This window comes from Triturus cristatus, chromosome 10, assembly GCF_964204655.1.
Source record: "Triturus cristatus chromosome 10, aTriCri1.1, whole genome shotgun sequence".
Classification (NCBI taxonomy): Eukaryota; Metazoa; Chordata; class Amphibia; order Caudata; family Salamandridae; genus Triturus; species Triturus cristatus.
The window spans coordinates 834,431,960-834,459,875 of NC_140593.1; the positions used below are offsets into that span (position 1 = coordinate 834,431,960).

The 27,916-nt window shown below is 43.8% G+C and overlaps 1 protein-coding gene across 1 annotated transcript in view; it reads right to left on the reverse strand.

Moving 5' to 3' along the window:
* TRAP1 (TNF receptor associated protein 1) overlaps nt 1-27,916 on the reverse strand; it is a 204,799-nt gene that overhangs the window by 49,169 nt on the left and 127,714 nt on the right. Inside the window, exons 7-13 of the mRNA XM_085628450.1 lie at nt 26,496-26,605; nt 16,905-16,978; nt 16,444-16,599; nt 15,979-16,099; nt 9,291-9,360; nt 3,190-3,337; nt 2,171-2,356 (exon numbers count right to left, since the gene is read on the reverse strand). Of these exons, the coding sequence (XP_085484576.1) occupies nt 2,171-2,356; nt 3,190-3,337; nt 9,291-9,360; nt 15,979-16,099; nt 16,444-16,599; nt 16,905-16,978; nt 26,496-26,605 (865 nt within the window). The remainder of the gene's footprint in view (nt 1-2,170; nt 2,357-3,189; nt 3,338-9,290; nt 9,361-15,978; nt 16,100-16,443; nt 16,600-16,904; nt 16,979-26,495; nt 26,606-27,916) is intronic.

A 27,916-nucleotide genomic window follows, 5' to 3' on the forward strand; every position in this document is an offset into this window, starting at 1 on the left:
TAGGATACGCGTACCGCAAGCTGACGCTACGTGCACAGCACGTCATAAGTACAGCGCGCCTACGTGATACGTGCGTGACGTACGCGTACACGCGGAAGCAACGTCGCGGTTACGCAGGGGCGTGTAATGCGCATGCGCGAGTGCATCTGACGTACGCGCTCCGTAAACGCTCCATAAGCGTCACGTTTGCGCATGCGCACTTGTTTACGAGCGCGTACCGTGAGCTTACGGAGCGCGCACGGTAGGTCATGTGATCCACAAAGAACACTTTTCATTGGTTGAAATTACTTTCAGTTCCAGAAACTTCCCACACCACACCCATTCCCCTCATTACTGCTTGAAAGAACACTTTTCATTGGTTGAAACTACTTTCAGTTCCAGAATCTTCCCACACCACACCCATTCCCCTCATTACTGCTTGTGATTCTCTAGGAGCAGGAGCTGAATTGTCTTTGGGATACAATGGCAGAACAGCAGACCTCTTCTGAGAGTGAGGCTAGCAGCACCACCATCATCCAGAGAAGGAGGAAACAGAAGACTTCTTTTGTATGGGAGTATTTCACTTTTCCAGAGGGGGAGAAAAAGGTCAATGCTGCACTGGTCACTTGCACACTTTGTGACCGTGTTTTATCAAGAGGAAATCCTAGGAAAAAGTATTCCTTTGGAAATCACTCTATGATGAGACACCTTAGGGATAGACATCCCAGGACCTTTGCTCGACATACTGGAGAAAACTCTTCAGTAAGTCACCAGAGCCCAGCCTCAGAAGCTCAGCCGAGTACATCATCGGCAGCTAAGCTGAGCCCTTCCTCTGAGGTGGCAGCATCACCTTCTTCTGCTCCTCTGGACATTAACCCTCGATTTCGGAGGGTTTCAATGAGGTGTACAACATGTTGTGGTCTTATTGTTTTTGGGGAGACCAGTGTTTCCCTTATTAACAATAAGATAGACCAGCACGTTTGTAGATGCTCATAATATTCCCATTCTTTCTTTCCTCCATCCCTCTATGAACCCAACGGCTCTTTTAAGAGCCAACCTTACCTCACAATTTTTTTATTTTTTTTTAAGCTTTCCTTTTTGAAATTTTTTTTGCGTAATTTCGCGGAATTTCTCCGTTTACGCCGTGCGCGTACGCTGCGCGCATTCGGCGATTGTTAAAAAAAAAAAAATTTCATTTTTTGCCCTTGGGGGTCCTTCTGAGACCCCCTGACAAAGGCTAGGGGGTCAGGAACTGTCCAGCCTGCCCCCTTTTCACGTTATCCACCTTTGTTTTACACCCCCTCAGACTGCGAGAGAGAAAATGGCGGCCGCCACTTCCTGGTTTCGACCGATTCGAATGTTTACTAAGATCTAACAGCCAATCAGAATCGCGCTCGCGCACGGCAGCGTGCGCGTACGGTAAGCGCACCGTAAGCTTACCGTAAGCGCACCGTAAGCTGCCACAGATATATATATTGATTTAAATGCTATTTACTCAGGAACTACTGAACAGATTTACACCAAACCTACAAAAGGCACTTCCTTGACCTGAGGACTACCTCTCTGCCAAATTTCAAGTAATTCTGTTCAGCCGTTCGGGCTGTAGCTGTGTCTAAAGGTCCTATGGAAAAATGCATGGGAAAAACGCGTTTTGGGACCCCCCTTTTATCTCAGCCCCCGCTTGACGAATCCCCCCGAGACTTTCAGGGTAGGAGCGGAGCGTAGCGCCCCACCTATTTTGAAAAATTCGCGAGGATTCGTCAACCGGCGCCAAAGTTATTCAAAATAGAATGTTGCGGATTTCCTATGGAAACGTGGTCCTAACTATAACTATCTACTGGCGACCGCCAGTAGATTATATATATATATATATATATACATACACACACAAGTGCCCTACACACTATCACAGCTGTGAGATATGAGTGGCACTGCCACCAACTGGTCATATGTTACAGAAATGCCTCTTCAATGGATGAGTGCATGCATGTTTTTGGTGTATGCTTGAAACTGCTTCCGTATCTGATTTGTCTGTTTGATATGCAATCCTTTCCAAACAAAGTATCCTTGATGAATGCAGTTATTCCTGTGCAGGAGCCTTCTGCATTATATTAGGACACTTTAATATCCCTTGCCTATTCTGTGCTCCTTCTAGTCATGCTTTCAAATTCACAGTGATCAATTTTCTTACCTCCGTGTTCTTCTGCTTCATGGCCTCGAAGTATGGCGAGTGCTCTGCCAAGTTGCGAGTGGGAGAGCACTGGTAATAAATATTCCTAGATCCGGCCTGCATCCGGCTGGCATACTCTGTAAGACTGGTCAACTGACCAGGGGGTAGTGCAGAAGATTCAAATCGTAATAGCTTCCCAATATCCTCCTACAGAAAGAGGGGAAATGGGAGTGAGGGGAAAAAATGATGAAAAAGGTTTAGAATTGCTTTAATATATTTTTGCCTTTTTACACAACATTCTATTAAATGCCCTTTTAGTAAACACGCTCAGAGGTGGCGGAAACCACACTTACAGTCAGGGGCAGGGAGAGGGTATCACAGACCCTAGGCTTGCAAGCAAAATGTCCTCCAAGAAAAATCTTATATGGAACCGGGGTAACAAACAACCAGGGCTTAGACAGTGGAATTCCACACTTAACCTCTTCAGCGCTGCGCGGATTCCCGCGCAGTGCTGAAAGATCTGAGCGCGGGCGGGGCCATGACGGAACGGTTCCGTCATAAGCACAGCCCAACCGGCGTGCATGACGGAACCGTTCCGTCATCGGCATCGAAGAGGTTAATGGGGAAGAGGATAAGTAACATATTTACTGAGTGGATTAAGAAACTGGAGCTGTGACAGCGCACATGACTTAGATGCAAGTACAAGGGGAATTATAATTTATCTTCATTGGCAGGTATGGCCAAGAAAGAAAGTCGCTACACACACACACACGGAACAGGTACTAACAAATCTAATACAACAGAATGCAAACTGCACCAACGACAGACAGGAAAAGGCCATTCTAACAAATACATGACTTGAACCTGCAATATCAACTGCAACCAGGTTCTGACCACCACACAAACATATGCAATAAAGCCTTCAAGAACGAATTATGCTATATACATGCACCAAAATCAAAATATTTTCTTTACTGCAATTAATTACTTTAGAAAAGGGGCAATTTTCAGAACAAGCATGGGTTTGCGGTTGAGCTCACCTTCACATCCTGCTCAGCTGTGGTTACAATACCTTCCCTCATGAACAAGCCATAGTCCTCGAAAAACTTAGCATATTTCTCTGGGTCCTTCTTGCTTTGGTCGATAAAGAACTTTATCAGTCGTTTCTGCAGGACATCTCGGAGCTTCCTTCAAAGGCAAACAGAAAATAAAGACACACAGGTTGCTTAAACAGAAAAACAATATTTGTATTTCAAAGCTCAGCAGCATGATCTAGATGGGGAGAAATGTTCGCAGCGATGATTAATGACAACTAAAATGAGCACCGCACATTAGGATAAAAAATACAGTGTTTTTTGGGCAACTGAGCTTGGGAAAAACAGCCTGAAACCCAACTGCCAGGAATTGCCTGCCCCCTCCCTTTGTTTAAGTGGTCTGTCGAGAAAGGCCACCTTCCATTTCTCAAGATGCATATGAAATTGCAAAAATCCCCTGTGCACGTTAAAAAAGAAAAAAAGCACAAACCTAAAAACTGAAATTCAATAATTTTCCTAATATATGTTTTCCAAACACACATTTAATCCCAGCCTGGATGTAACCTGCTTATTTTACACAACTACAAAAGGTTCAGACGGTACCTTCTCCCATTGCTATCATAAAAGAGAAGGACAGAGAGGCTTTTCCCAAAGGTAGTCTTCAGACTTAGTGCTACAATGTTTTTAACACTTTACACTGTCATGCGTAAAGCTATTGTGAATCCAGGACTAGACTACAAAACTTTATCTTCCTTTGATCACCGAAAAAGCAAACATCTCAATCAATAGCAAATGATCGTCTTCGGTCTAATAACAGCCAACATTACCTGAATTGTGATTTTGTTTGCCTACAAAATTATGACACCATCACCCAATACGGTTACTTAAGAAAAGAAGAAAAATATGTGTTGCTTGATCTCCTGCCTCATAACCCAAAGTCCCCCTTGCTCATATAACCAGCATCCTTGCCAGATCGATCCTCAAACTTGGTAGCTACAACCATACACATTCACCTCATAATCGATTTCTATCTACAATCCAAATATCCTTTTTTAACTATGGGTCAACAAATGTTGCGGAGTCCACCAGACCCTTTGCTGTGCCCCGTTGAAGTGAGCATCAATTTATACTTCTTCTGAACAAGTGCCATTCAAAGAACCAGCAGTGCAAGAGCCCCATGATCTCACGAAGTAGCTAGAGTGCCAATTTCAACTGAACCAAGGAGTCTATCCAGCAAACTAGACAGGTGATCACAGTGGTCATCAGGGTAGGTACACCCCAATGACCAGATCACATCTAGTAAAGTACTCTTTCTCTCTATAGCTGACAGTTTTATAATCTCAATGTCATGCTTAAGGCACTCCATTCCTAAAAGATGATCAGACTTTGTGACAGTCTTCCCTTAACTGCCATCTACTGCAGACACATCCACACCTTAAGATTCCCCAAACAAATTCATTCCCCCATTCCCTACCTCGAGCAAATTAACTCCTTTGGAGGTCACAGATCACCCTTGGACCCCAAACATCTAGCCCTACTCAATCCTTATTAAAACAGAATGAGGTTTGTACGTCTCTCCATAATTACAGCCAGATTACTTTCTTGAGTGCCCTCAAAAGACCTTGACAGGTGATGCCTCCTCAAAATGTACCAAAGAAGAGTATTGCCAAAAGTATCCCACCTCAACTGTCCTCAATGCACATGTATCTCATCCTTCCACCTTGCACAAAACAAACTCTGAATAAGGGTTGTCTGCCCAAGTGTGTTTATGTCCACATTATTTTATTTTCTGTGTAGAAATGCTGTTACCATTTGTTGCACACACACACACACACACACACACACACACACACACACACACACACACACAACATTAACACTGCCACCCATGTATCATTTTACAGCTGAAGTTACCTTTTGCATACTCTACTAAACCCACAGCTAATGGCACATACTCTGTCTTTTGAGTTCTCATCACATGTGCATAACATAATCAATGCTTGTTGTATACCTTGCAAAATCTCAGTCAAATATACACATAATTTCCTGTCAAGACGCCACATCCACAATCGTACATCGACACACGCATAATCTGCTGCATCATCCTTACAAAAGTAGCAACACAGTTGTAATCACAAGTACAACCAGAAAGATGTTGAATGCACATGTGGACTTAAAGTCTGAAAGAGCCGCATACCTCACATATTCAGCTACCACATACACAATGGGAAACCTCAAGATAATCTATTTATGATAGTGGCTGCCTGAAAGATCCGAGTACCACCCATGTTCCTGAAACTATATATGCTGAAAGACTGTTCTGCTACTCCCAACACTTACAAGGACTTCTGTGTGTCACACCTCAACAGAAGACACATTGTTGCATGCCAAGAGAATCCTCTGCCCCACACATTGATCAACTAAGATCTCTTCCAACCATACACAGTTGCCACCCACAACCTCTCAAAAAGATAAATGTTTTTACTGGGAAAAGGGACTGCAGCTGAAATCCATTTATAACTGCTTGTCTATGCCTAATGAAGATTCATATGCCCTGACAGACGGCACACTCTGCTAGATGTCCATTAAACAAAATATATTACAGCCATAAATTCTTTTCTGATGACACCACACAACGATTTTAACAGCCACTTGATCTCCTAAACTAGGTTAATATCAATCAGTAGACTAAAATCCACACATTCCTTACAATCAGCCGAAGGTTCCTTTATTGAAATGCTATTAGAATTGCTAACTGTAATGTACATGAAGGGTGGTAAATTGATTTGTGTAGTGAGATTTTAATATCCACACAGATAAAAGATGATAAAGTGGCTACTCATTTTTTTTTTTTTTTTTTTTAACAAGACATGGAAAATGTGGGCCTTAGGTGTAGCGTGGTAGGTCCAACTCACGGGTTGAGCCACTCGTTTCACTTAAATTTTAGCCCAAAGGAATTGATGTTGGTAGATCATCTCCTCACTCAGAATTGCATAGACCATTTCCTTAGCCCTTTCTTCATAAAGAGATAATTGGTTAACAAACTTACTGAGAGGAAACAAAGTCCATGGACTGGAAGAGACAGGAAAAAAGGGGATCTAGCTAAAGAAGTTTGCTTTACATATGAATAGAAGGGATCGTACCAACTTTGATAATGTAAACATTCTGGGTGAGAAAGGTCAGTATTGTTTGGCAAAATGCATACATTTTTCAGTTCCCATGGTAAGATGGAAATATAATAAGCAACATAGGGATAACTACTGGTTTTCAGAGGAAATAAAAAAAGATAGACAAAGTAAGGAATGCAGAAAAAAGGTTGAGAAGACATTATAAGGAAAGTGTGGAAATCGTGTTCATGGAACCTCTTAGCACCTATAAGAAAGCATTATTTACTGCAAAGGCCAAATACTTTTGTAAAACAATGGACGATGCAATAAATTGCTCAACAAAACTGTTTCAAGTTGTCTGAACGCCATATTGTTTATCGGCAGAAACCCTGGACTCAAAGGAGTTTTGTGATAACATTTCTGTTTCTCCATTAAGAAAACAAGTGATATTTATAAAGACTTGAAACAAGAGAGAAGAGTCAGGGAGATGTCCATGAAGTGAAAGATTTAACAGAAGGAAAGGAAGTAACAGGGTAGCAGATAACCTTCTGATGATTTCAGAATCGGTAGTACAGAGAAGGGCTCAGTGAAATGAAAACTGATTTTCCTCTTGATGTCTATCCTTGAGGGAATAGTCCCTGAATGCAGAAAAAACACCAGTGGATAAACAAATAATAAAGAAGCTTGATCTTGAACCTGTTGAAGTTAGTAATTACCATCCAATGTGAGAAAAATATGTAGTGCATTAGCACTTCAACTTGCTAAAGAACATCACCTGCTAGATGAAATTCCAATGGGGTTTACACCAAGGGAGGGAACAAAGTCTGCATTAGTAGCTGCTTTTAACATGATAAGATTACAACCGTACAAAAGGTAATCACACATGTCTGGTAATGTTCAATCTCAGTGTCACCGCTTTTGACACGTTAGACCATCAGACTCTAGCGAAGCAGGCAAATTTTGGACATTAAGGGACCTGCTCTAAATTGGTGCTTCTCATTTTAGAGGATAGAAAATACAGGGTCAAACTACCATCCTGTGAATCTAGTATGTGTCCAATAAAGTATGAAGTCGTGCAGGGATCAGCTCTTTCGCCAAACAATTTATATGTAAAACCCTTTGCAGCTATAGCTAAAAGTCTTGGTTTTAAAAGGTTATCGTATGCAGATGATCCCCACATTTTTTATTCCATGATAAGGTGAATGATGATTTAAGAAATCGGTTCATTAATTGATTTTTGGCAATGAGAAGTGTAGTAGAAGCACCGTAAAAATGTGCTTTAAAATGCAATATAAAGAAAACATACATACAAAGCAATACTAATACATATAACTGAGTAGCACTGATAAGAGTTTCTTATTGACATGTTGTTTAGTAATGTTTACTGTGAAATTATATTGTTAATAAAGTGGCCTAGTGTTTCAAATGCTTTTTGTTAGAACGCACCATTTAGAAAAGACAGTGCAAAAATGTGTGGAAACTAGGTACGATCTTGAAATTTTGCATAATACCAGAGATTCTATAGTTTATTAAAAGTAAAAAAGGAATTTTGAAGTATGAAAACTATACACTTAAATGAATGTTGATACAATTTATGGGAGTAGGGTATTTCTAACATTAGCTATTTTCATTTAATAATCTCTGGTGAAAGTTTGACTTATTCTGTATTTGAATTGATTTCATGACACTACATTTGATATTGACTTACAGTTATTTCCATTTAAAACGTCTGATGCTAACGTAAAGGCTTTTTGGAAAATGCTTTTTGGAAAATGCTGCTCTTTCCCCGGACCTAATACAATGGATTATTTACAACTAGTGAAATGTTGCTTTATTTGTTCTGTACATGTATAAACCTCAACATTCCTATATGTTTCTTCAATGTTCACAGTGAAATATTCCTGTGGGAACAGGATTTTAGCTTTTGCTACATATGGATACTTTGCATTTCTTTTGCACCAATATTAGGCCTCTGTGGACTCTTAAATCTTTCTTTTCTCATGACCAGCATGGGAAAGCATCTCACTGTTGCAAGATTCCTAGATGACATTATGTGAATTTGAGCATATGACAGTCTTCCGATGGTGGTGTGATGCTACATTACTGGAATTTGCCAGAGACTTTATAAAAGAAGAAACCCCAAACGAGGGGCAACATCATACCTTTCTTTTATCCTTGTAAGAGAATGCTATGCTGATCAATTAGTAAGCGCTGCAACAGTTATAACAATTTTCAATCTGAATAAACGGGATACAGTTTCAGGAACGTGAAAATCTCTTCACTGGCTTCCAGAGAAAAGACACAAAGTTTAAAAAGCATCATGTTTTGTAAAAGATTAATTCTTCGCCTGAAGTCTGTTGTTAAAAAAGTAAGGCACTAGAAATCTGAGGTCAGACAATCTACATCTGTTAAATGTCCCCCAAAGTAAGATAGCCAGAACTGGCCCCACTTCTGTGGAACACGCTTACAACATTTATTTGGACCCAGATTAGCTTACTGTCCTTTAAAAAGACATTGAAAACCTACTTATTCCAGATAAGCTTTGACAGCGAAGATATGAGGATATCTCTTTGCTTCAATATATGACCACCAAGAAGCCTGAACGCCCACATTAGCACTTTATAGATTTCTATTCATCACCACCTCCCTGCTACCATGTTGGTAGGCTTTAAGCCTAGTCAGAACATGCCTTAATGCCAGTGTCAGCTAATGCATGCCTCTGCCTCACATTACCTTAAGGACATCATAAAAATACCTTTTGTGCCAACAATCCTGATTGCCTGGAACTATACATATCAAGACCCCACTACTAATCAATCTTCTCAACAGGGTCTAGCAGCATACAATATTCCTGATGTGGCATGCAGTCCCCCAAAGCACTTGCATGTCACCATACCATGACAGCCTCTACTACAATGTCACTATCTCCATATCCTTTCTATCTTGCATCTTTCTCACATGATCTAGAGAAATTCCTAAAAGCTGTTGCATTCTACTCACCTGATCAAAGCGCTCTCCTGAAGAAGCTCCCTGCTAAGATTCAGGGGAATGTCTTCACTGTCCACAACACCTTTAAAATAACAAATAAATGCATTTTAATGCTTTGCCATTTCACAATTATATTGCAAGAAGCAGGTTTTAGATGCATTCTCCAAGGATTTTAGTTTGTTGTTTTCATCCCCAATTGCATACTTTTGTCTTGACTGAAGTTTGACTGATTGAATAGGCAAAATTATTAGCCCCCCATCTATAGCAGTATCCAAGATAGGGGACGGCTAAAATGGTGGGGTTTGTTTCACCTGAAACAAATTCTAAATATTCCCACTTTTATTAAAATCTCTTGGGCCTATTATAGTGAATGCTATTGTGAATTCACTCCAGAACAAAAGGTACATGTAGATGTTATCAATTTGTTTTATGATATTAGAACCTCTGCTCTCTGTCAGTATGGTCTGTCTTTTCCCATTTTATTTCTTACTCTTCCATAAACTGAGAATTGAATACTGATTTTCTTTTCCATGGTGAACGATGCCCTTAAATATTATAGCTATTAAAATAATTGTTTCAGCCAAGTCTCAACATATGGGCAGGAGGTGATTGACTTTTTTTTTCTCTGGATCCGATGAAAATAAAAGGGGTGATGTGCAGGGTCCTCTCTGTTTCCAAGATTTAAAAAAAGGTTGGAAGGAAGGACGACAACAAAAACTAGGAAAGCTAATTTATAGAAATGTTTTAAGTGACTTTATGTGCAACATTGCTACAAAACAATATTTATAACCTGAACAATGGTAAGCAAACTCTTTAAACTCTGGGACTGATGCATAAAATGCTCACACTGTAGGAGATATTCAGCAGTCCAAAGACAAATGTATTTATTTTTCATAGATTTAGGTGGGCACAAGCAGAGATGTGCACCAAGATTTTTTCTGCAGACCAAGCATCTCAGTGCCACCATAATTTTTAACAGAGATGCAATGGAGAGATCAGACCTTTAGTGGACCAGTGCAAAACCCACTAATGGTTTAAAGCTAGTCTAGAGGCAGGGCTTGTACTAGAAAACGTTACTTACTGGCTTTGCTACAGTTGTGCCTTAACAGGAAGTTCAGTTATGGGGAGATTGGTTTTGGAGAAAGAGTAAGGATCACACACTTTCTGGGGTTTCATACTACAGGAAACAAACCGCTTATATAAAGTGGTGGGTAGGTGCGGGGTTGTGTATGAGAGAAAGGGAGCATGTGAGAATGGATTTGTATTCCTTTCAACAAGTGAACTATTCTGTGTAAAAAAAGTTACTAGGATTGTCAATAAATTAACTACAGATGACGCTCAAATAAAACAAATTATACATAAACAGGTAACATTTACTATTTGAACACTTCTTGCAGAAATATTGAAAAAGTAGTGTTAAGAAATTGTTTGGTTTTTCACAGAACTTAAATATGAACAGGAAGTCATCTACAAATAAAAAAGGCAAATGGAGGGGTCTTGTCTGGATGTTCGGGTGGACCGTTGCCATGAGAAGGGTCAGTACTGATTCACATAAGGCAGGACTCTGTTTAGAGTGCCATGCTGCATGACAATTGATGGAGTGGCATGCGACCCTGAGCAATCTCCAGTGGTCGAGATTAATTAAAGCATTTCATCCATCACGTTGTTGTTGTTGTATTACGATTTACTATTTGTAGTACCAGCAATCTGTTAATTCCCAAATGGTTCCCATCTTTTGCAGCTGTGGAATAGTGTTAGTGACCAGACAGAAGGGGATGTGGTCAGATGGCAATGTTGTTTATTCTGAAACCAGCAGAACTTAGTTTGAATCTTAGTTTACCAACTTTATTGTAATATCATTTTACAAACCTGTGCCTCTGTTACCTTATATTCTAAAAATGTATAGAACTTGGATTGCAATTAATTGTAAGGTGATGTGAAGCTCATAAATCACCTACTTACAAGTCTATTTTTCGGTCTGTCATACAATGATTCTAAGATCTTATACATTTCAGCTTTAAAGCAGCCTTAACATACAAGAAGCTGTCAGTAGCCGGAAACTTCTATTTAAATGATGTAGAATGTGGTGAAGCCACCTCATGTAATCTGTAATGTAAACGTCCCAGGGAAAGGTATGGCTCGCTCACAGCAGGACATAAATGAAACATTCTGCAAATATTACAGCACCTTGTACAGTGAACCCAATCACATTGGCACCACACTAATCAACACATTTCTAGAGGGATTACCCTACCTGCAGCTAACTGCCGATGCACAAAAAAGCCTAATAGGTCCGGTCCCAAAACTAGAAATAAAAGCAGCCATCAAGGGGCTCCCACGAAATAAAACACCAGGCCTAGACGGCCTGCCGATAGAATTCTTCGACTCATACTCAGAGGCCTTAGTCCCTGAACTGGAGGAGTTCTACAATAGATTGCTGGAGCTGGGATATCTTCCGTATACTACCATGCAGGCACTGGTGGTATCGCTCCCCAAGCCAGGCAGAGAGGGGACAGATCTGTCGGGCTGTCGGCTATTATCGCTCTTGGCATCAGAATATTAAATCTTAAGTAAGATGCTAGCAAGCAGACTCCTTCCCCACCTACATAAATTAATACACAGGACTGTCCAGTTCTCGCCCATTACTGGAAAGAGATTTTATCCACCATGTCCCGAATATGTCGGAAACCAATAGAATCCTCCCCTAGACTTTGCATTTTAAATATCTGGGATGCAACCGAACTCAACCGCACTGAACAACTGTGGGTCTCCCTGGGCTGCATTATTGCAAAACGTAACATTGCTAGAACATGGAAGGGAGGAATTGTACCCCGACGTGCAGATTGGGCTGAGGACATGGACTGGTGCATGCAGGCTGAGAGGGTGATATACGAGAGTAGAGGCTGCCCAGGCAAATGGACTAAACTATGGGCCCCATGAAACGAACACAGAGGATTTTTATGTACTCCTTTTGCGAATGCTGTCCCATATAATGTGGACTCGGAGTCACTTTAAAGATTTGATGTTGCTGCGTGCCCAGATTATCCACTCTATTGTTTATTTTAATTTCATTAGTTGTATATGATATATGTCTATTTTACGTAATGTGCTAATCCTGACAATTGCTCTTAGTTTTAGGTTGTTGTTTTATTGTATTGTTATTTTGTGTTACTTTAATAAAAAGATTTATCAAAAAAAAAACAAAATGTATACACAAGGACCAATGCAGGTTCCTACCAGCGCACAGTACATCGCTAAATATCAGACGGTTACACTATATCATGGTTGCTACCCCCGAGGAATATGTCCATGCTGGCTGCATCGCTCTGGACCTACGCCAAGCCTTTAACACCATCACATGGGAATATATGCTTATAGCCCTGGAGAGGTTTGGGTTGCCCCCTGAATATCTCTGATGGGTTCAGCTATTGTATACGGCACCTACTGCAAGAGCGCGCACCGATAGTCACATATCACAAGAATATACAGTACACAGAGGCATGAGACAGGGTTGCCCCCTGGCCCCACTACTATTTGTGCTTGCCATAGAGCCGCTGGCCCTTAAATTACGGCGGGAGGCTGACCAATTGGGGATTCCAATAGGCAATGTAATACACTTGATATCAGCTTATGCAGATGAAATCATTGTATATGTACGAGAGCTCACAGATGTGTTGGAGCCCCTTCCCAAGCTTCGAGTGTATCTCCGGTCTCGCCATTAATGAAGGAAAATCGAATGCCTTCTTGCATGAAGGCGTTGGCCCAGATGAAATCGGCTTTGGTAAATATACTATACCGGTGGCACATAATACATTTAAATACTTAGGCATACACATATATAGGTCACACGCTGATCTGCTCGACGGCAATCTCATGCGAGCAATACTGCAGTTCGTTCGAAAGTAGCATTCTATACGTCACTGCCACTATCGGTAATGTGTCGGGTAGCTATATCTAAAATGGTGGTCCTTCCCTGAATGTTGCACTACTTTGCTAACTTGCCAATACTAGTCAAACCATCCATATTTCGTGCCCTGGACACAATACTACTGGTCCTTCTCTGGGGGGCCGGACGAAGGAGGGTGAGCCTTAAAAAACTACACCTGGAACCGCATACAGGGGGACTCGGAGTCCCAGACTTTAGAGCATACTATTATGCTAACCAACTACAGTGGCTATCCTACTGGACTGCGGGCAGATGCCTGCAGCAACTAGGGTACACAATACAGGATATTAACCGGGGAACGCTCCACTCATTGTTGCTTCCGAAAAGCAAACTCCCCCCACATGCACCACCATTGCTCAGAATAGTACTGCAGTGCCGGAGAAAAGCGCTGCAATACACGTCCCGCTCCATTCCCTATGCTGGAAACATTCCATTACTGGGGATAACAACTCCTCGTGGAAGTCTCACGAAGCATAGGCCTGGGCTGAAGTGGGAATAGACACGGTGGGAGCCCTGTTTAGCGACAACACTCTCCTAGACCACGACAATTTCACACGAGCAACGGGGGCACCAGGACATTTACACTTAGCACACGCCATGGTGTTGCATTATGTGAAGACGACTTGGGCCCCTCAACGTACGGAACCCCCGCCGCATGAATTAGTCTGTACATTATACTACATGGGAGAGGGACGGCACCTCATAAAATGGCTGTATGTCGGTATTCGAGCTCATGCGGCAGTCCTCCTCATCAACTTGAAAACAAAATGGTCGGACACTATAGGATGAGACATATCTGATAAAGATTGGGCAAGAATTCTAGAACACCCTAAAGGAGTGACGCGGAATACAACATTTAAATTCATACAATGTATGGTTCTACACAGGTCCTACTTAACTCAGCACCGTCTACACCAAATGTTTCCAAACACGCAGCTTTGCTATCCCCGTTGTAAGATGGAAGAGGCGGGTTTCATACACATGTTATGGGCATGCCCTCACCTTAGAGGATTCTGGGAGGAGGTATGTGGCGCTGTGGGGAGGTCACACATTTACAGCTTGCAGACACCATAGAAGAGTGCTTGTTAGGGCTCCGTAAACGCACAGGCGCCCAGAAAGTTCAGCTTCGCTTTCTAGATCTTGCTTTTATACTAGCAATACGATCTATAACAATGAGGTGGAAGTCAATGAGGCCCCCTGCGTTATTCACTTGGCACGGTGAGGTAGTACGATGGAGTGGCGCAGAAAGCACAGCAATCAGACAGGAGGAGGCTCGGGGACTGCGCAAGCGTCCAATATCCATGGAGTGGGATATCATGCTGGAGAGCTTTAAAGCTCTAGACCTCAATCCACATCATACCACCCCAGATACACAGTAGCTTGTAAATTAAATCACAACAGACTAAGTTGTAAGTGAGCACATGGGAGTTACACACACCCGCACAAAGCAAATCGGAACACTAAGCAACTTTCAGTGTGAGCAATCGACATGCCAGACAACTGACCTGATGGGCCAGAACGTGGGAGGGGGGAAAGTGGGTAGTTGTTATTAGTTATGCTGATAGCCCTATTTCAAATACTGTAATATCTCAGTGATAGCACCATACGGAATGTTATCGTAACAAAATGAAAACATGTTGTACCTATATGTACGAGTTGCAATAACCTTGTTTGTGTATGACAAGTATATAAAATGACAAGAACCATCAAAGAAAAATGCTTGTAACTATTGAACGAGACACTGTGGCAATCAATAAAATGTATTTAAAAACAAAACGTACAATGTGGTGAAACGAAGGTCTGTTGCCTGCTACGCAACCATTTGAAATCACTTCATTCTGCCTAGCCGCTTTCTGGTACATCTCTATAAACCAGAAGACCCTCATAAAAACCTTAAAAGGCTGTGAGTTATGTGACAGGCTGTAGCACAAATAAGAGGGTTGTAAAGGGGCATGATGGACATGATTCATAGGCCAAACGTCTACAGATACTTACTATACGACTTAGTTTGCATTTTACACATATTTTTAATAACAATAATAATATTCCATCTGTGAATCTCTAAAGTATCTGTTCGCTCAAATGCATTTCAATGAAAAATTTTAATAGAAACATTAATAAAACTTTAGACGGTTGAGAGCAATGCAGCAGACATCGACACAAGTGAGGAGGTCTAAGAGTGGGAGACGTTGGCATTTTCCTGTGCTTGTTTAGAAAGGTGTTGTTTAAGGTCTGAGGGTAGAGCTGTCTGAACAGACAATGCAAATGGCTAGCCTTGAAGACTGTATGCAGCACCAGAAAAAAACCATTAAAAAAACGCTTACCTTTTCATGCCCGCGGTCTCTCCTCAGCTTCGGTCCCAGAAGCACACAGGCTCCTATAAGCCTATCACAATGCTGAAATGCAGCATTCTGATTGGTCTAAGCGCTGTGGTTCAGCGCTCAGACAGGCAGTGGGAGCCTGTGCATGTTCCGCACCAGGCTGTGTATTACAGCCTTGTGGGAAATGTGCAAAATGAGCATGACTGGTTGGTCAGCCCAAGATGGCCAGCCAAACCATTATGTGTACTTAGAGTGTGTCCACAACTCCTACCCCTGTGACCCCAGTCCCACCCCGCCCTAACCTAGCCCTTTAGTGAAAAATAAAATTAGAATAACAAGGTTACTAATCTATTTTTCCTGCACTGAGATCAGTGAAATGACGCTCCTCTGCCTTAGCGGAGGAGCTGCCCCTGACCTATTCCTTGCAACTTACCACGTAGAAACCTGAGCCACTTCGGCAGGATGTCTGTGGCCTTGGTCTGAATCAGGACTTTGCGACTGTAAAGAGCAACGCTGGATCCCAACTCCCGACTGACATCAAACATAGATGGTTTCTATGAAACAGAGAATGAAGTGAGCCAAGTACAGACCTCAATTATGAAGAAGCAGTCCAGTAAAGCACTTTATGATGGGTAAACCCTTAATTTTAAATGCAGATCACCATAATACATTATAAACCAAGTAATTTGCACAAAGCTAATTAAAAAGAAATGAGGGGCTTTTTTGTTATAGTAAGGTGCTGTGGAGACAAGACAAATAGCAGAAAGAAAAATCGCCACAGAAAGATATTTTGTAAACGAACCACAATATACACAAATGGAAAGTGACATATATAAAATCGAAGATACAGATTCTCCTATGGAGAGAACTGGGAGCATGCAGACAGAGCGGGCCTCACCATTTCTGGGACGTAGAATATGCTGCGGATGTTGAGTGGTGCATCAGTCTTGTAATGCATGGTGTAACGTGGCTTGTCATAGGCCTGGGCGATAAAACGATAGAACTCCTCATGCTGCCACTCACCAATATCTTTACTGTCCATCATCCAGAGTGGCTACAATGGCAAAGGGTGAAAATTACTGTACTGAATAAGTATTGATTAACATGAGACTATGAGCCTTCCAATCCAATCCCACTTTCAAAACAATAATGGACAGCTCTGGCTCTTATACCATATACCCTTTAGCTCAGCTTTGGAATCTCGCAAATATGCCACTTTCAAAAACCTTTTCCTGGAGTTTTGTAAATTTGTTGTACCAACAGAATAATGTCCACACACAAACTTTCCATCCCCCTTTCAAGACGTTCATGATTAACAACCCACCCTGTTTCACAAAGTTCTGTGAACTTGTTTCTCACCTGCAAAGTGTTTATGCGACGACCATTTAGGTAGAGGGGAAAACTGATGAAATTGCTGTACTTTGTTACCACATCTGACAAAAAAGATAAGTGAAATTAAGTTAACATTCCCTCTATGAACCAATGAATTGTTCACATTCGGGCTTGCCATGATTTTTCAAAAAGTGTGTTTTTTTTTAAGCCCGCTGACTCAGTGAGCTGTGTAGGTAGGCAATGCACTCAAAGTTTTTTTTTCTTTTTTAAACTTTATTTTTCATTTTATAATAACATCTCGGTGGGTGAACATGCATGAAAGCAGCCTCGAGTCAGTTTAAATTCCATCAGGCTGAGTATACCAGTGACACATGAATTATGAATCTCTGTGAATATCCAGGATCATGACTATACACTTACAAATACCATTAAGTGTCAAGGAGGCTTACACTCAGCAGAATGAATATGCTACTTACCAGTATGCATCTGTTCTTGGCATGTAGGGCTGCTGACATTCATATCTGTGCATAGATCGCCGCCTAGTGTTGGGTCCGGATGTTTGCACGTTGTTGTCCTGGAAGAGTCTTCGAAGTATCCTTGGATAGGTGACTCCTCCCCTGGACTACAGTGCGCATGGGCATCCCCTCCATCCTCAGATTGTTTTTCGCCATTGTGGCAGTGATGGAGTAGATACAGAAAGTGATGACCATGCTTTACAGTAATTCTGAGAGCTGCAGCTGCGACAGGCGCCGGGGAGGAGGGAGGGCGATATGAATGTCAGCAGCCCTACATGCCAAGAACAGATGCATACTGGTAAGTAGCATATTCAGTTCGAGGCATGTGGGCTGCTGAATTCATATCTGTGCATAGAATGTATAGCAGTGCCCTCTATTAGCGGCGGCTACCCGTGCCAGCTGCAGCGGTCTGAAAAAGAGTTTTTAGAACAGCCTGTCCTACAGCTGCCTGCTGTTTTGACTGCACATCTACACAATAGTGTTTAGTAAAAGTGTGTGTAGTGGACCATGTGGCTGCTCTGCATATATCATGCAGGGGAATATTTCCTAGAAAAGCCATGGAAGCCCCTAACTTACGTGTTGAGTGGGCTCGTGGTGGAATAGTTAATGTGCGTTTTGCCTTTTGATAACAGATTTGAATACACTTAACTATCCATCTGGCTATCCCTGCTTTGGAGATGGCGTTACCTTTGTGGTGCGGGGCAAAGGCAACGAACAGTTGTTTTGTCTTCCTGAAGGGTTTAGTCCTGTCGATGTAGTACATGAGGGCCCTCCGTACATCTAGTGTATGGAGTGCCCTTTCTGCGACAGTTTGCGGGTTTTGGAAGAAAACGGGCAGTTCGATAGTCTGATTCATGTGGAACTGCGATATTACTTTGGGCATGAATTTTGGGTTGGTACGTAGTACGACCCTGTTGGCATGAACCTGTATAAATGGCTCTTGAACGGTTAGTGCCTGGAGTTCACTAACTCTTCTTAAGGAAGTGATCGCTACCAGGAAAGCTACTTTCCAGGTGAGGAATTGAATCTCGCATGAGTGTAGAGGTTCAAAGGGTGGACCCATTAGGCGTGTGAGGACCAGGTTGAGGTTCCACATTGGAGCCGGTGGGTGACTAGGTGGAATGACTCGTTTGAGTCCTTCCAAGAATGCTTTGATGGCAGGCACTCTGAATAGAGAGAGGTGCTGCCTGGTTTGCAGATAGGCTGATATTGCGGTCAAATGGACACGTATAGAGGTGTACGCCAGATTGCATCGGTATAGGTGTAATAGGTAGCAAATGATGTTTTGGATGGATGCGTCCAGCGGGTTAATGTCATTATTACTGCAATAAATGACGAACCTTTTCCATTTGGCTGCATAGCAAGCTCTTGTAGTGGGTCTTCTGGCCTCCTTGATGATGTCCATACAGTCAGGTGGCAGGTTGAGATAGCCAAACTCTAGGACTTCAGGAGCCAGATTGCCAGGTTCAGCTGTTGCGGATCTGGGTGCTGAATCTCTCCATGGTTCTGCGTCAAATGAGCGGGTTTGATCCGCAGCCTTTGATGCGGCACCACGGAAAGTTCGAGGAAGGTGGTGTACCATGGCTGGCGTGCCCACGTAGGAGCAACTAGGACGAGTGTCAGGGAGTGTTGTCTGAGTTTGCGAGCCACCAGCGGTATCAACGGCGCTGGGGGAAAAGCGTACGCAAATCTGCCGGACCAGTTCATCCATATCGCATTGCCCTGCGACTGCGGATGTGGGAACCTGGCGGCAAAGCTTTGGCATTTTGCGTTTTCGCTTGTGGCGAACAGGTCTATCTCCGGATGACCCCACTGCTGGAAGTACGGCTGGAGTACTGATGGGTGTAACTCCCACTCGTGCATCTGGTGGCTGTGTCTGCTGAGCAGATCCGCCATCTGGTTGTCCTTGCCGGGGAGGTGTTCCGCCATGAGGAACATGTTCCTTTGAATGGCCCACTTCCACATGCTCTGAGCCAGATGAGACAACTGTGGAGAGTGTGTTCCTCCCTGTTTCTGTATGTAGTACATTGCGGTCATGTTGTCCGTCCGGATCAACACGACCTTGTTGCACAGATGTACTTTGAATGCCTTCATGGCCAGGAAGATTGCCATCAGTTCCAGAAGGTTGATGTGCATCTTCTTCTGTTGTGTCGTCCATAGTCCCTGCACTGTGTAGTGGAGTACATGAGCTCCCCATCCCTGGAGAGACGCGTCCGCTGTCAGTACTATTTGTGGAACAGGCTCTTGGAACGGTCGGCCCTTGCAAAGGTTTTGTGGATCCACCAATGCAGAGAGTTGTATGCCCGACCGCTCACCAACACTAGGTCTTTTAGCTGTCCTTGAGCCTGATTCCACTGATGTGCTAGGCACTCCTGAAGCGGGCGCATATGTAATCTCGCGTGTGGGACTATGAAGATGCAGGAGGCCATCATGCCTATCAACTGCATGAACACTCGCGCTTGAAGTGAGTGTTTGGGTTTGAACTTGGAGATCAGCAGTTGCATGCTGTTGATCCTCACTAAATTTGGCTGAGCTGTGGCCGCCAGAGTGTCTATAGTCGCACCTAGGTACTGTTGTACGTGTGCGGGCTGGAGATGGGACTTTGGGTAATTTAGTGAGAATCCCAGACTGTGAAGAAGGTGAATGGTGCGGGACATGTGGCTGGCACATTGCTGGGCTGACTTCGCTTGAACGAGCCAGTCGTCCAGGTAGGGGTAGACGTGTATGTGCTGCCTCCGTAGATGTGCTGCCACCGTAGCTAGGCACTTCGTGAAAACCCTGGGCGCTGTTGTCACGCCGAAGGGAAGGACTTTGAACTGGTAATGCTGACCCTGAACAGTAAACCTGAGGTATTTTTTGTGTGAGGGGTGAATGGGGATGTGGAAATACGCATCCTTGAGGTCCAGCGTGGCTAGGAAGTCTCCCTGCTTGAGAAGCGGAAGGACTTGCTGGAGAGTGAGCATGTGAAAGTGCTCTGAAAGAATGTACCGGTTCAGGGGTCTTAGGTCTAATATAGGTCTGAGTGACCCGTCCTTTTTTGGTATTAAGAAGTAGAGGGAGTACACTCCCGTACCCTGCTCGTGGACGGGTACGACCTCTATAGCGCCTTTTAGAAGCATACTTTGCACCTCCTGCTGTAAGAGCGTTAAGTGCTCTGGGGACATAGGACGGTTTCTTGGCGGTATTATGGGTGGAGTGGAGGTTAACTCCAGACAGTAACCGTATTTGACAATATCTTTGACCCACCTGTCCGTGGTGATGGAGTTCCACGTGGACAGGAACCTTTGTAGCCTTCCCCCGACAGGTGTTATGTGGTCGGGAGGAAGGGAGAGGGCGTCACTGCTTGTTTTTGGGGGAGGACCTGGTGCTGCCGTAGCCGCGTCCTCTGCCCTTTGTACTGGAGCCACGATATCCACCTCGGGTATTTTTATCGTAGGTGGTCTGTGTATTGCCTTTGTTATACGTTTGTTGTGACCCCTGTCCTCTACCTGCTCCCTTGTTTCCGGGGCGACGAAAGGAGCCGCTCCGAAAGGACTGAGTTTGGAGGGCGCCCATGGACTTTGCAGTGTCCGTGTCCTTTTTGATCTTTTCAAGGGTGGTGTCAACCTCCGGCCCGAATAAATAGTCGGGGTTGACAGGCTGGTTGAGTATATTATTTTGTACCTCAGGCTTGAATCCAGAGATTCGTAACCAGGCATGTCGTCGCAGCATGACGCTTGTGTTTATGGCCCTGGCAGCTGTGTCAGCGGCATCTAGTGCACACTTGATGGAAGCATTCGTGAGTAGCTGTCCTTCTCTGATGAGAATTTCTGCGCCTTCTTTGAACTGGTCAGGGAGATGTTGGAATAGTTGCTCCAGTGTGTCATAGTGCGCTCTATCATAGCGAGCAAGGAGCGCTTGAGTGTTGGCTATGCGCCATATGTTGGCAGCTTGGGCAGCAACTCGCTTGCCAGAGGTCTCCAACACCTTGGACTCTTTGTCCGGGGGAGGAGCGTCACCTGTCGTTTGCGAGTGTGCCCTCTTGCGAGCATTCGCTACGACAATGGAGTCTAGTGGTAATTGGCCTCTGATGTAAGTAGGGTCCCCAGGTGCTGATCGGTATTTCTTATCAATCCTGGGGTTTATCACTCGTGCCCTGGTGGGTTCCTTGAAAATGTCCTTGGCTGGTTTGAGGACTCCTTTCAACATGGGCAGAGTCTTTACATGCCGTTCTGAGGATGCGAAAGTGTCCATAAGAAAGTCATCTTCGATGGTGTCAGAGTGAAGCTGCACCCCATGGTTATTCGCAGCACGTTCAATAAGAGCGTTGAAGGCTGCAGTGTCCTCTGTGGGAGATGTTTTTGCCCCATAGAGTTGTGGGTCCTGTGCATCGAGAGGTGCACCTGGGTCTACAGGGTCGCCCCAAGTGTGATCAGGGTCCTGCTGGTCATCAGGGTCTATGTCTCCACGGTAGGGGATTTGGTCCTCCATGTAGTCCTCCAACGCATCCGTGTCGGAGTGTGTGGGAGAGAATAATTGTGGATCCTGGTAGGATGAGTGGAAAGGTTCATAAAGGACAGGTTCTGATTCTACAGGCAGCTTCCTTTTTAGTGGGATCCTGAAAGGGTCCAACGGTGGTTCCGAAGTTATTCTCCGCTCGTGGAGAATCATTCTGCCAGTGTTGGCGTCGATGACATGTGCCGGAGACGTCTCGGCAGGTGTAATCGTGGACTGGGTGACCCGTGTCCTGAGTTGGAATATTTTCGGGATTGTGGACGGAGGCAAGCCAAAGGTAATGTTGGCTGGCACCGAAGAGGCTGCCGGAGCGTCGATCGGTCCGGAACCCGACGGGTCCTGGAGGGCAGTCTTGGTTTTGCTGCTTTGTGCCGCAACGGGTCGCGTTTGGAGCGCCTTTGAGGCTTTTGCACCGACCAGGTTCGTAGAGGCGGCCGTGGACTTTTTCGGCGCCGGTGGTTCATCGAGTCGAGGTGTGGAAAAGACCGTCGACGTTTTCGATGCGTGAGGCTTTGGTGTTGTCGAGGGAGCGATGCGAGACGTAGCAGGCAGTGCGGTCCTCGGTGTCGGTGGCGTCGGCGCCGGGAGTTGAGCAGGTTTGTTGGCGCCGAAGGCCTTTTTCCGTACGTCGACTCCGACGTCGCCCGCTTCAAGGTCGGCACCGAAGTCTCTCTTGGTGCGCTCGGTGCCGACGCGTTTCACTGGCGTCGAAGGCCTCGATCCGACTAGCGCCACTTTCGGTTTCGGTTGAACCGGTGCAGCTTTCGGTTTCAGTTTCACATCCGAACCCAATGGCGGAAAAAAACAATCTGAGGATGGAGGGGATGCCCATGCGCACTGTAGTCCAGGGGAGGAGTCACCTATCCAAGGATACTTCGAAGACTCTTCCAGGACAACAACGTGCAAACATCCGGACCCAACACTAGGCGGCGATCTATGCACAGATATGAATTCAGCAGCCCACATGCCTCGAACCTATTAATCCACGCAGAACCCAAAATGTTCTTGACATCATTTGGCTTTATTCTGTAAATATCTTTTATTATTTCTACACATATTTTTTATCTGTTTTCAATATTTAATATTTGAATATTGAATTCAGGCTGCAATGAAATGTACTTTTATGTGTGGTCTATGGGGTTTTACCCCAAAATAAACGCAATTGATGATGAAGTTAGCATTCCCCTTTCCAGGTACTCACTTTAAGACTCGTTCCATAATGGTTGCACATGGCACAAGTCTTTTCACTGCTCCTCGTAATCCATTTTTCATCCATTTTAAACAACACCCTTTAAAACAGTACTTAATTTCCTTGGCTTTGGAAATAACATCCTTTAGAACATGGGTACTCGCAAACATTTGCTCAGGGGCCACAAAGTACGTGGTGTGACAGAGGGCCGCACTAATGCCAACATGGTGGTGCTAGGGGGTCTGGGTATCTCGTTTGTGAGACCTCAATTGTTAACACTTAAAACTTTATTGACAAACCACATACATATTTAGTTCTAAATGTTTTCATACTTCTAAGGAGTTTGTGGGTAAAGTTTTCTCTAGATCTTATTGGAATATGAGAACTGAATGTGCCTTTTTTAAAGCATCCCTGTGCTTTCAGAACAATCTTTAAAAAAATGTGGAAATGTTGAGCTATCCTACCTTATTAATCCACAGCAAATTTCGTGTTCTTGCTATCTTTAATAATAGAGGTAGGCAGGTTCCCAAGCTGTATTGGTTTTGTCTGATTTTTTTGTTTGTTGTTTAAACAAACAACCTTAGAACTGAATAACCTGACACATTTCCTATTTGTCTTTTAATCATTTCAGGGGCTACAAAATTAAAATCAGTCAGCAAAAAATGCTTGTAGGAACCTGGTTCTTTATAGAGTGGTCCAAAACGAGGTACACTGTGTAAAGAGTACGGGCAACTGTTATTGGCTTACAGAGGGAAAATGATAACACTCTTTTGTGGTAGTGTGGGTGAGCAGTTTAGGCTTATAAGAGGGTAGTGCTAAGCATTTGTGGTACTCACAGAGGCAATAAATGAGACATACACACAAGAACAAATCCAAGACCATTTTAGAAAAATAAATCGTATTTTTATATACATTTTGATGCCAAAAACTTTGTTATCGAGTAAGTACTTTATTAAGTATCGATTTTTATAGGCAAGTAAAATGTTCACTTAAATGCATCTTTACGCAGCAATGTTTTCCTATGGGAAAAAAGGCATATGTTGCATACAGTTACGGTTGGTTTCTGGGGGTCTCCTTTGGGACTTCGGGTAGTAGGGGGCAAAGGTTCAACGTACCACCAGCAGTTAGTCGTTACTGCAGAGGTGCTAGTCGGGCTGGTAGCTTTACGCACTACGCCGGTGGAAAGAAGGGGGGGGGGGCCACCTAGAAACATGCTGCAGAGGGGGACTTGGGGATACGTCTGGGAGCAAGGAGGCCCAGCCGGTATATTGATGCCCGGTTTGAGGCACTTGTGCAGATTGGATAGGTCAGCTGGGTACTGTGCGTCCTTGGTTCTTGTGGCTGTTGGTCTCGCTGGCTGAGGGTGCAGAAATCAAGAAAGCTGGGCCACTCTGGAAGTGGGTCTCTGAGGTGCGGACGTCCCTCAACGGCTGCTTGAGTCCCAACTGGACTTAAACAGGTCTTGGTTGCTGGAAGGGGTCTGGTATCCCAGGTATTTGTGCTGTGCTGCTCTGGTTGGTACTGGTGACCTCTCACTCTGTGGGCGGACAGATCTGACCTTCAGGAGCAAAAGTACCACTTCCTGAGAGACTCTGCGTTGGGCTGACCAGGGAGAGGCAACTCAGTAAACTGGACTCTGCTACTTCGGTGCCTGTGGGCTACAGAGGAGTAGCTCCTCTACTCCAAGGGAGAATGCTGTCAATTTGTGAAGGGTTGGCAGTCTGCTGGGGTTCTTGGCAGTTGGTCAGCTGCAGGACGAGTCACTCTGTCATAATTGTCGAGACTGGTGCAGACAGGCAGGGTTTGGCACAAAAAGTCCACAGCACACTTTAGTTCTCGTAGTTTTGCGGCTCTTCTTTGTACTCTTCTTCTGGATTTGTCGAATCGGCGTTCCTGGCATCAGGAGTGCCTCCTTAATATTCAATTTAGGGGCGTCAAGGGGAGCAACAGGTAGTAGCCAATGGGCTAAGTTCCTTTAGTGCGACTACACCCCCATATGACCACTTCCTGTGGGAAGTTGGCATAACCCTGACACAGTGAGCCTAATTCCACCAAAAACCAAGATGGTGGAGTCCTAGTTTTTGTGTTCACATCAGGTAGCCCACCTTAGGGGAGGAACTAGCCGGATGGGGAACATGCCTCATGACTAGCTAATTTTCACAACCATCCTGGTTCCAAATAGGCCCGGGGTAGAGGGCGGCCTTTCCCCTGTCTTGGGGGAAGCCTGGAACGCATATTAAACGCAGCAGAGGCCTTTGAAGCCTCCAGCCTTGATATGCTGATTACTTACCCATCCTGCTTGGAGGAGGTGATTACACCTCTGGCCGGAGCAGGCATTGTTTCTGCCCTCAGAGAGCGTGGGCTCTTACCTGCTGGGGGTCAGAAACCTGTCTGTGGTGGCAGGCTGGCCTACACAAGTCAGGCAGTACACTGTTAGTCAGTAGGTTTTTCAGGGGCACCTCTAAGGTGCACTCTGGGTGCATGTATTAATAAACCCATCACTGGAATCTGTGTGGGCTTATTAATAGGAGATGTTTGGCACCAAATATCTCTAGTTTCAGTTAAGCCATCATGTAGCCGATGAACTCGTAATTACCAGTGTCCAGCACATGAATTTAAAATGGCTTTCCTGTGCACTTGCAATATCAAACAATCAACTTGGAAATCACAGGGGCATGTCCCCTCATATACATGTCCACATGTGTACTATAGTGCACAGTCCTTAGAGCTGGAAGGCCTGCTGTAGGGGCGACTCACCTATGTCTGCAGGAATTGCACAACGGGGGTGTGCCATGTTTTGTCTTCACTTCTCTCTGCACCATGTCACGCAGACTGCAATGACAGTTTGTATAGGTGCGCGGAGGGGTCTCTTTGGGTGGCACAATACATGCTGCAGCCCTTAGGGGCCCTCTTTAGTCTCCTTGCCCTGGGTACCATGGGTACCATTTACTACCAGCCAGCGAGACCAACAACCACAAGAACCAAGGACTAACATGGGGTGCTAAAGGTATTGCCAATTGGGGGAAAGAATTACAGCTTTAGGGAAAGAGATCTGACACTGGAGCAGCGCTTTCCTTCTGTGCTGTAATCCCAAAATGTTTTGTTGAAAGAGAACATCTCTCACTCTGCAGGTTACCACCTTCCCAACCCACACTTTCTAGGAATTTTCTGCACACTGATTCACACATTTTAAATCAGGATTAGGTCAAGTGCATGAACACAAATGATCTCTTGGTGCGGTTAGAAGCGAAGAGAAAAGCAACAGTAGAGGTCCGGCTATAATGAAAATACAAGTTTTAAGAGACTTCCTAATCCGCTAGTGATTGGAGATAATTTTAAGACTGATAGGCAGGCTACTCAAGAGTGAGGGAGCTCTACCTCTAGATTATAAGGCTCTTGTCATAATCAGTTACAGCTCACCTTTCACTCGATCCTCAGTGGCAAACTCACAGCAGTCCTCCTTCAGGTGGATGATGATTTTGGTCCCAGTTCTCACGCCTGCAGCTTCAGCTACTTCAAAGACTCCAGAGCTAATGAGAAGACACAGAAGTATTTGTTATGAAGTCATCCTCACACTTGTGTTTATTCAAATTTTGTAAACTAATGTTTCTTCACGTCTTTCATGTGGGTGGAGTAGTTAACATATGGATAACCAAATCATTGAAAAATACAAAAATGATATTTTATTTTAAACAAAATACAATCTACAACATTTTTAATCTGATATTTCACCTGCACATGAACCATGCTACATTTCAATTCCCTCCCTCCTTCCTTCCTTCCAATCTCTCCACTTTCTCTGTAGCACTTGGAAGTGACCAAAAGCTGCATAAGCAGTATACAAGCAACAAACAAAACATGCCTTAGAAAAGTCAATTACTTATAACAAGCTTTCCAGTTCCTGCATTCCAAAGAGGGGGCACATTTGAGTATGCAGTTATGAGTAGAGAACCAACAAACATCTGTACAGTGAATTTTGATACCAGGCTTACTGATTCCATTAAATAGTTAAAGAGTCCCACTCACTTTCTCCACCAGCTCAGATATCCTTCTTAAATTCTTAATGTGGAGAAGCAGGGCCTAAGTAGGAGCTGCATTTGACTACAGTACATTCCCATGCCTAAGCAGCGCTTCTACAGGAAAATAACCTTTCTTTCTCCACATCTGAAGCAAGTATAGCGCTACATATTTAGAAAAATCCCTCAATTTGTAAGCTTCATGGGGTTAATAAATTTGGATGAATAGTTATCTGTGTGTGGTAGTTAGTCAGAAGTCTAATTTAAAAAACAAAAACACTCTGGCCTAAGATTTTATTGGCTGATGAGCTAATCGGTGATGATAGTTAATGCAATTCAAACGTACAAATACTGGTCTTCAAAATAGTAGTCATGTACACATAGGACCTAGGAACATATACATGAAAGTAGAGGAGTGCATATTACATTAGCAGGCAAATATATACATTGGTTTTGAATTTTCATATTTTTTTCCATACTGTCTTTTCATTGCCAAAAGCCATTGAAATTAGACAATAGGCTAAGATTTGCCTAAAATGCAGAATAATTGCTATGATGAGCACAGTAAGATTAAATTAAAGAATGGGCATTTTCTTTATTTGCATTGTTCGTGTTGTACTGGCTAGAGAAAGCAGTATGAAAATGGGTGAACTCCATGATTAATGCCTCTCCTTGCTTTCAGGACACAGCTCAAGACCTTTGTTTGAAAAAATTCCTGACTCAACTATATCTTTCCCCAAGGGTTACCACCTGTCAACAGAATCACTGACTCTAATCTACGGTTTGTGGCATTATTTCCTGTTGTTTTATTTGTTGATCAGCCTC